The following is a 10,160-nucleotide window of genomic DNA, read 5'->3' as shown; positions in this document are numbered from 1 at the left end:
GGGCTCGCCCCCGGGCCCACAACGTTGCGGACCCGCTGCACGGGGTCACGGCCCACCCGCCCGGCATCACAAAACCGGCTACAGCAGCCCGTCGTGTCACAGCCCGCGAAGACGCAGCGCTGTCCCGCTGACGCCGGCCGTTATACACGTACTTCTACCGCCTCTGTCCTCGACCCGGCCTGCGAGCGGCCGCTCTCCTCAGCTGGGGGGAGGCCACAATGGCCGACTCCGGAGAAGGTCTCAGAGGAAATGCTCCCAGAACAGGCGGTGCTGCCATGCGTTGTAAAAGCAGCTCGAGACAAGCTCAACGTGCCACCGGCCAGCAAACACAGGTGACACAGTAAGTTGCAGAAAAAGAGGATGGGCCCTGCAATCGCTGGGAACTCGCCCACCAGGGGTGTGAAATCAAGCGCTCCACTAGAACCTGGATGCAAATGCAGAGCCAGCGTGGCCGACAGGAGCTAGGAACCGAGCCTGGTGTGGCCTGCTGCTCTGCTCCGCCACGGGGTGGCAGCTTCCAGGCCCTCTGGCTGAAGCACCAGGTTACCGTTATTGGGTCAAATTCATCCATCGCTGCCTAAGCCCGTATCAAGGAAAGACAAGCAGGCAGGCGGAGTTGAGAACAGCATTTCTGGGCACTGCTGCACCACAGACGCACCATGCTCAGACATAGGCCAACCTGCCCCACCCCAGGAACATCTCATCTTAATCCCTAATGCACTATAGTTTAAATTCCAATTCATGAGATTTCCATTCCTTCCAAATCTGTTTACAGTAACTGTTGTAACTCTAGACTTTCTACTGAAGCACCCAATCCCTCTCTGAAGGTTACTACTTTCTGGGTCTTGACACATCTGGTAATAAGCTCCACATCCTAATTGACATGTCGAGTGAAAAAGTATTCCCTTTAATTAGTCTTGAATTTGCTAGCCTTGTTTCATTCTTTGTTACACGACTAAGAATTTCTTAATAACTACCTTCTCAGTGTCATTTATTATTTTATATGTTAGCACATCCCCTCTTACTCCTGTTCTTTCTAAGGAGCTAGCAACTACAAAGGTATGGCAATCACAAACCTGTTTGTTTCTGCAAAATCTGAATGCATACAGGATGGTTTTCAGAACCAAAGACCATGCCACGCCTCAATTTACCATCTAATTGTGGTATTTTATCTTAGTGTCCACTGGAGGTCTGAATAAAAAGTGACCAGATTGATGGCTGTAGCTCGTTTCAAGCAGCATCTTGCGGGGGAAGAAGAGCAGCTGCCTACCAAATGCTCTGGGATCCTTTGAAGGACTGTGTCAGTTAAGAGAAAAGCCTTACAGTAAGTTCTTGCAGGTGGATGGGCAACACCTCAACTAGAAAACAGTATCAATGGTCAAAAGTTCAGCAACACTAGCATGTCCATTTTACCTCTAAGCACTGAGACTGACTTGACTGAGATCACCTCCTGAAGCTGCAAACTCTCACCTCCATGCCATGCCAAGGACAGGAAACCGGAACAAAAGAGATCCCGTCTACAGGTGAGGGCCAACACTGCTGGAACTGACCTCACCACCTTTGCTCGAGAGAGGTTTGTGAGCTGGTGATACTTTGCCTGCGTTTCCCCGGTATGGAAAGATCATGCCATTTTTACAAAGTTATTTTTATTTACCAATGATTAGTTCAAATCCATTATTCCATTATTAAGAAAAATACTTTTTATAAAAATCTAAACTATTCAAAGGAGAAAGCAGCAATTAAAGAAAGTCTCTTTCTTTCCTTTCTTTTCACATTGGTTTCTTAAATGACGTGGAAGGAAAAGCACGCTTGGGAGATCCAGACTCCTCTTCCTTGTCATGGAGACGTTTTTTCATTGTAGTTGGCTGAAAAAAAGAACGATTATACAAATCAATTACAAATACCTAACCATCAGTTTTTGCACGCATTCAAAATTAAGGCAGAGGCCAAGTACCAGGCCCGCTGGAAAAACTTGAGATTTTGTGGGGAATGTATTTACTGCAAATGTAACGTAGCCTGCACCTCTTCATTGCCAATTCAACAATCCTTAGAAGAGTTTATCATTCTGCCCGCAGTTCCCCATATTGGCCAAAACTAGTTCTCCCTTTTTTGATCATCTGCTTTTCATTTGGAAGAATCACATTTGTTTAAAGTCTTACTTGTCCTGGTTCCAAAGCCCCCCAAGTGTCGGTTTCTCCCTTATTGACACCAATCAGATGAGTATGTTGTGGGATGATGCAAAGGAAATGTAATCAAGAAACTGCAACAAGTCATGTCTCTCTGACTTAAAGAGTGATAACACAGTCAAATGGGTCACAAATTGGTTGTAGGGCCGCACCCAGAGAGTGGTGGTGGACGGGTCATTTTCGACCTGGAGGGATGTGGGCAGTGAGGGCTCGGTCCTCAGGCCTGCACTGTTCAATATCTTCACTGGCAATTTGGACCAGGGAGTGAAAAGCACCTTGTTCAAGTTTGCAGATGACACTATGATGTGGGGAGAAGTGGGCATGCTAGAAGAGAGGGACTAGATGTGGACAGGTTACAGGGGTGGGCAGATGAGAACAGGATCCGTTTCAACACTGACAAGTGCAAGGTGTTGCACCTGGGGAGGAAAAACCAGCACCATACCCACAGGCTGGGGTACTCCCTTCTCGTCAGCACAGAGGCCGAAAAGGATCTTGTTATCAATTCCAAGATTAACATGGGCCACCAATGTGGGGACATGGTCAGGAAGGCCAACTGCACTTTGTCCTGCATCCACAGATGCATCTCAGGCAGGTCCAAGGAGGTGATCCTCCCCCTCTGTGCGGCACTGGGCAGCCCGCAGCTGGAGTACTGTGTCCAGTTTGGGTGCTGCACTTCAAGAGGGATGTGGACAACATGGAGAGGGTCCAGAGGAGGGCCACTCGCATGATCAGGGGGCAGCAGGGCAGGCCCTACGAGGAGAGGCTATGGGACCTGAACCTGTTCAGCCTCCACAAGAGAAGGCTGAGAGGGGATCTGGTGGCCGCCTATAAACTTGCCAGGGAGGACCAGCAGGCAATGGGAGAGTCCTTGCTCCCCCGAGCGCTACGGGGAGTAACAAGGAACAATGGCTATAAGTTGACTGAGAGTAGATTCAAACTAGGCATCAGGAAGCCCTACTTCACAGTCAGGGCAGCTAGGAGCTGGAACCAGCTTCCAAGGGAAGTGATACTTGCCCCTACCCTGGGGGTCTTCAAAAGGGGGCTAGACAGCCACCTTGCCAGGGTCGTTTGACCCCAGCATCCTTTCTTGCCCATGGCAGAGCATCAGACTTGATGATCTGCTTAGGTCCCTTCTGAGCCTACCAACTATGAAACTATAAGCAACGTTACACATAGCTTAAAACACCTTCTGCGTTCCAGAGCAGGAATGCAGAAATAGCTACTTGTCTTAAAGATGCAATGGTCTTTAAACTGCCATCTCAAGCACATGACTGGCAGCAGCCTCCCTCTCAGTCCATCAGTAGCATATGACAGCCTCAGGGAGCTGTCCATAGCCCTTTTTCTGTCTCCTCTTTCCCCTTCAAAAGCAGTTTCCCAGTCAGCCCTGCTCTAAGTTTTCCCACTTGATATCTTCTAGTAACAATGCTGCATGCAACTTCCAATCTTGTACTAATGTCATAAGTTATTCTAAGGATTTTAAGCACCTGGGTTGCTCAGGCCTTGCTCTGTTAACGTATGTAGGCATATGGTTAATTCCAGACACGTAAACCATCCTACTGAAGTCTGTGGAACTACTTAGGTGCTTAGTATTAAACTCATGCCTAAGTGCCTTGCTAAGGCCTAAATCCTCATCAGGATGAACAGTGTGGTGATTATTACAGGTAATCAGCAGTGCTTTCTAACACTTGCTTGAACTTAAGTTCCCCCACAGTAATTTTCAAAATACAGTAATTGATTTTCTGGCCATCAGAAGTGGCTTTTTCTCACAATTTTCAAAACTCTACCTCCCTTTTATAAACAGTCTCATTCAAACTCAATCCATTTTACATACCACTTTTGATGTCTGGGAAGAATCCAGAGAGAACCCTATCTGCTTTTGTAGCTGTTTAAATGTATCCTTCACAGCCTCGTCCTGTGAAAAATAATAAACATTTCAGCAAGTGAAGTATGTGGAAATACCATTAAGATGCATCAAGGCACAAAGCTCCTCTGGCTAGAGCACTGTGCAACAAGATCCTCCAAGCAGGTTCCTGGTCCCACCCCTGAGGTCCAGGCAGCATTGACATGTACACTAAGCAACAGCTTTTACAGGTTAAGTTAGGAAAGGCACAGGGAAACTCTTAAAGAAATCCTACTCAATATTCTTTCACGTATGGTTGGAAGGGAAATACAATCTTCAGCAATACAGACAGGCACTAAAAGAAACCCCAGAGCTTAAGAACTACTACAATAAAGAAGACTGTATGAGTGAGGTAGGCTAGGACTGTGATGAACAAATGAAAGTGAGGCCAGGTCAAAAGGAAAATGTGCAGAAGGCAGGCAAAAATGTTCACCGTGCATTTTGAGTCGCTGGAAATTGGGAGGAAGGGGCTGACATGCTTGTTCCAGACCCAAGAAGCCAAAGACCAGAGTTCTGTAATCTTCAGGGCTCTGGAGGAACAAAGAGACCCTGATAAAGGGAGCCAACATTCCCTGAACCAAAATATACAAGGTGACAATGAAACCATGCAGTACTGGCTTTGCAAACACTAGAAACAGTATAGATCCAAAAAGTAGGTCAAGCATGTGGCTGATCTTGTGGAAAACTTTACCCTCAAGGCAAGGGTTATTCCACAAGTTCCAGGACAACACAACCTAAACACAAGGCCACAACAACAAAACAAAAATTTCCAACAACAAGATGTGTGAGGACTGAAAAAGTAACCATTCATAAGACAGGGACGTGCAGTTGTCTGTAAAGGACAGTGGGTTCTGCCCCAGAACCGTAAAACATCTGGGCTGACACTGGTTGCATACGGTACGAGTAGAACAATACATTATTGCTAGTCTCCCACCTTTTTGTTCTGCACAGATTATGGTTCACTGAGTACTTGGCTGGTACCAGGAGGGCTAAAACCAAGTTTGCAGCATCAACCAACAGCTCTGACTGTGATCAAACTGGAGCACACAGGTCTTATTCACATCAAGACTGTTAGTACAGTCAAGAAAAAGCAAAACGGCTGCCTTGAGGACTCATTTCACCCATACAGAATGTATCTGTTTCCCATTAGAAAGGGTTTTGCTTAAGCCCCATGTTCTGTCCCCATCAAGGTTTCGTGCCCAAACATGCATTTTCAGATCCACTAGCTCCATCTCTCTGTTTGCCTACTTCAGCTCTCTGCCTTCCCCACCAAAACGCATAATTTGAAATTACATACTACTGTTCCTCATAGTATCTCCACCTGGTTATTAATTATCAGGTGAATTACAAATACGGTCCCACAGAGATAGGTTTAATGAGGTGCCCATAATTATACAGTGAGTCAGTGTCAGAATGCTGGTGCTAAAAAGCAGTGATGAAATGTGTACCGCTACCCTAAAATGAATCAAGATTGAGATTACACTGATTTGAAGATGAAGAGTCAGATTTGACACCAACAGCCACAGCAGTGGAATTTCACTTTAACAACCCAAGCAGTTACCCATCAGACACAAGTCACAGAGCAGCAGGTAACATTATCAAAGTCCTTGGGTTCTGCAACTCCATTCCCACCTGCTGCACAAATCAAAGGTGTGCTGTGAGACCAGCAAGAGAAAACAACTGGAGCAAAGCAAGACAAGCAGAGGTGTTTGGGAAGATGCAGTAGGTCCTAGAAGTGTAGCCACAGGCCTGGCTGCAAGAGCACCTGAAGGAGAGGCACAGAAAAGGTCATTTGTTGAACAGCAAGTTTATTAGAAGGCCAAAGGAATTTTGCCATGAAGGACCATAGCAGAAGCTGCATTTTGGTGTAGCCGCTAATGGCTAGTGCGTCCATTCCTTCCCCAGGCCTGCCCAGGGGCAGCTTGAGGGCCTGAGGCAATAAGCACCGAGGAAGCTCAGCTGGCTTAGCATACTCCATCTGCTAAGACATCAGAATCTGCCCTCCAGTTCCAGCAATTCCTCCTGCAGGAGCCCTCCCCAGATGATTTACTTTGGCTCAGCTTCTTGTGCAGCCTAACATCCGTCTTCCAAACCTGAAATCTGGCCTTCAGCTGCTGGCATCCAGGCAGCACCAAAAGAACTGTGCCCACAACCATTTTAAGGTTGGCTATTTCCTTTGGCCTAGCTTTGAGCAGTGACTATTTATGCTCCCAGCCTTCTGCCTCACAGCTTGATCTGGATTCCATAGTAGTAAGCGCTTACAGAAGTGCTTTATATATTGGAAGCACTGGAGAGAAATTAACTGACCCTCTGAAACACCAGAGTGATAGATGGGTGCATGTTACCCCTTTTCACAGATGAAAAAGTAAAAACAAAGAGGTAGGGATCTGGACAAGGTCACATAGCCAAGCAGTGAAAGAGACATGATGAGGATTCAGGTTCTTCTGACAGCCAACATTGTTGCCTACTCCTACATCAACCCGCCAGTCGGGAAGGGGCTCTTTGTCTTACCCCAAAAGACTGCTGAAAAAGCTATTTCAATGCCATCCTGGCAGGGTTAACCCCAGGGGTGACATGGAGGGGGTGCACACGGGTACGCGTGTACCCCCTGAGCATGGCAGTGCACTCCCTACAAAAACGTGTTGCCAACACTGTTGGCAGTGCCTGTGGATGGTCACCACTTGCCACCCCACTACCGGTGGCGTCTGCAGGCTGTCAGTCCCTTCTGGCCAGCACCAGTGGCATCTGTGGGAGCTCTGTGCTTACTGCCGCTACGCTCCTGCTGCCGACCCCTGCGCAGCCATACCCCTCAGCCGCTGGGGGCACACGTTGTTCATGGTTAACCCGATTTTGAAGTGCTGCGCAGGTTTCGAGGGGAAAGTCAGCTAAGCCTATTTTTATGGAGTCTGGTCACAGAGCGCAGAACCCAGCACCCATCTTCCTTTTCCAATGTTCCATGACATGCTTAAGGCTGACTTTGAATTCACGAGTCAAGATAAACATTTCTTCTTCCGTGCCTAAAACCCTACGCTGTTTTCTTAGGTGCACGGACAGACAAGTCTCGACTCACTCAAGGAGGCACAGTGAAGATTTAAGGGGCATAAATAATGGTTTGTAGCCACAGCCATGTGCTCCACTGAAACTCTCTCGGCTAAGGATCCATTTGTTAATGGAGTTGCTTGAGTAGAGTCAGGGAACTCACAGCAGTGGACCCTGCAAAACTTCCACGGAGTAGCACTCTCCTAGGACTAAGGTATGAACAAGCTATCTGATTTACAAGTGTCATAGGTTTAATTTTCAATTAAACATCAGGTGAAATGATTTCAACACTAATTTAGAAAACTTAGTAGTTAAAAATACTTAGTTCCAAGAAACAATCATTTGGGTAGAAGGATGAAATGTTTCATAGTGGAAAGTTCCTCCTAGGTAAAAAGATATTCTTTACTTTGGAGGGTCACAGGCTTTATCTGCAGGGCACACGTCGGTATCTTCTCATTTTTAAAGACAGTATTTAAGAATAAAGTGAGAGTGCAGGGGCATGCAGCTCCTCCCTGCTCACAGACACAGGACCCCAGATGGCTCCTCTGATGGTGATACTCAAGTCTCTGACATCAAAAACTGAACATCTAGGACACTGACCATCAGGGCAACATGTGGTACATCATCAGCAAACAATTACATAGGTAGTAACCCGGGGGAGGAGAGGGGGAATTGAATGGGGTTTGAATCCTGACCCTGAATTGAGGTTGATGGCTGACACCTGGATTTTCCAGCTCTGATATTCTCTGAAACTCTTTCTGACCTGTGTGTCAGCCAGTCTCTCAAACTGCATTGTGACAAGGACAGCCTTCTCCAGAGGGGAAGCAGAACCAGAATTTTCACAAGCTTATTTGATTACACATTGAAACACCTCAAAACCTCCCCGTCTTCATGTTACCCACTTGCCTTTGCATCTCTTATTGCCTCCTTTCCCATGAGACAAAAGCATCACGATCCTTAAAACCCAGCTAGCACTACTTACCATAACATAACCTGCACAAAACTGGAATTTAAAATGAGAATCAGTAACCTATTATTCCTTTTCAAAGGACTGACATAGCTACAAATATACAGGACTTCAAGTGAAACCTGAAGAACGTGGTGCAGAAATATTGGCCTCTCCCTGGTAAGACAGCTGGTCTTCTGCCAGTGAGGTGACATAGCCATGCAGCACTGGACCACTTCCACACTATACTCCATTCAAACAAGGATCTGGTGCAGAATGGGTTTTTCATAACTGAAGCATTCACACCATTCATCATTCACATTACAATTATCAAGTAGGCTTCCCCATCCCAGAATGTTACTGATGGGCTGTACTAACTACATGTCTCAACTACTACCTGAAGCCAGGGATGCCCTAAGGCTTCTTCTGTTGTAAGTCGTTTATTTGGGTCCACAACCAACAGCTTCTTCACAAGGTCCAAAGCTAAAATAATGAAATAAGCTGATCAGCACATAGCTAACAAATCTATAACTTTAAAATAAATGATATACAGTGCTCATCACAATGATCTGTACTTCTGCATAGCAACAGTTTTAAATGCAACACATCAGATATAAGATAGCAGCAACATTCCCCTAAAGCAACACATAAATGCTTTCTGCCTTTTAACGGTGAATGAATGGCATGCTTCATATGACTGTTCTTGGGTATACACACTATAGTCCACGGGTAGTGAAACACTCTTGTACTATCCATGGTATTGGACAGAAGTGACATAGTAAGGCTTAACTGTCGTGACCACTGACAATATTGCAAATGCTTTTAAAAGCCTCATTCAACTGCACTGGGGAAATCAAGCAGTTAGGGCATTTATTTGGCTGCAAGTGAGCCTGCCTACATGGAGGTCAGGTTGAGACCTGGTTATGATTCAGTGCCTGAAACTCTGTAGTTTCAACCCAGTTTCCTGTGAAAAGCCTCTTATTAAATATGTCACTGCTCATACATGGTCCCTGCAGTTGGCTGCACAGGTGCCTACTGTATTTACATTAAATTCCTCCCTCAAGATATTCTAATCAGGACCCTTACTTTCTTCTTGTTCACCTAGCAAAAAAACTGCTCAACACACACTGTGAGGAGACAGAGGTGATATAAGACAGAGTGATGTTTAGCACTGTTAATCAAGAAAAGTACTCTTAGCTAATGTCCATCTGTTCTAGAGCTTTTACCACAAAATTGCATTGAACCAGACATGAAAAACATAAAGAAAGGTTCATTATTTTATTCTTAGGTTCTTGCTAGAAAAACATTAACATTTCATGTGAAATACCATAGTTAGAAAGGAGACAAGAAACTTCCATGGAATGAATAATTTTATAGCTATTTTAACATAACCATACCTGTATCAGACACATGCTTCCATTCCTTTGGAATAAATGTGTATTTTCCCTGAGTAATCTGCTCTTTCAGAGACAGTTTAGTATTACGTTCATTGAAGGGAGGATATCCGCATAAGCTAAACAAAAAAGAAAAAATTAAGTTGATAATACAGGTTTTGTCCCAGCCACTAAGACTGCCTGTTAGATGGCATGTATTTCAAAGCATCCTTTCCAAGATCAACAATTTGAAAGACATGCTGACACATAGCACATGTACTTAAATGAAGGCCAAAGATCAGCCTCCACATCCATCACCAACCACTCAACAGAACTGTCAGCCACAAACTTTCTTACCATACAAAAAGAATAACTCCTAAACTCCAACAGTCCACAGCACAGCTGTACCCTTCAGTCCCAAGGGAATTAAGAACCTCAGGGGCAAGGTACGTGGGCGTGCCACATAATGTTTTCATAAGAGAGGTTTCTCCAAGAATCTTGGATTGTCCAAAATCTGTAATCTTACCCACAGAGATAACACTGTGTTAAAAAACAACTGACTTGCAGTGGAGTACACAAGGCAGGTTAACATGCGTCAGGAGAGGATTTACAGCTCTAATTCCCAAGACACTGTTCTAGTACATGACTATGCCAAGGTCCACCCAGCAGAATACGTTAGTGGAAAGACTCAGCTGGGCAACAGATTTGTATTGGGG

At 45.5% G+C, this 10,160-nt stretch overlaps 1 protein-coding gene across 1 annotated transcript in view; it reads right to left on the bottom strand.

Moving 5' to 3' along the window:
• Positions 1-761: 761 nt before the first annotated feature.
• CHEK2 (checkpoint kinase 2) overlaps positions 762-10,160 on the bottom strand; it is a 21,238-nt gene continuing 11,839 nt past the window's right edge. The window contains exons 10-14 of the mRNA XM_019538654.1: positions 9,802-9,965; positions 9,469-9,584; positions 8,469-8,554; positions 4,018-4,098; positions 762-1,865 (exon numbers count right to left, since the gene is read on the bottom strand). Coding sequence (XP_019394199.1) covers positions 1,770-1,865; positions 4,018-4,098; positions 8,469-8,554; positions 9,469-9,584; positions 9,802-9,965 — 543 coding nt within the window. The 3' untranslated portion in view covers positions 762-1,769. The remainder of the gene's footprint in view (positions 1,866-4,017; positions 4,099-8,468; positions 8,555-9,468; positions 9,585-9,801; positions 9,966-10,160) is intronic.

Source organism: Crocodylus porosus, unplaced genomic scaffold (genome assembly GCF_001723895.1).
Source record: "Crocodylus porosus isolate Cpor-Errol unplaced genomic scaffold, CroPor_comp1, whole genome shotgun sequence".
Lineage (NCBI taxonomy): Eukaryota > Metazoa > Chordata > Crocodylia > Crocodylidae > Crocodylus > Crocodylus porosus.
The sequence above is the reverse complement of the archived record's forward strand: the minus strand, read 5'-3'. Positions and strand labels throughout refer to the sequence as shown.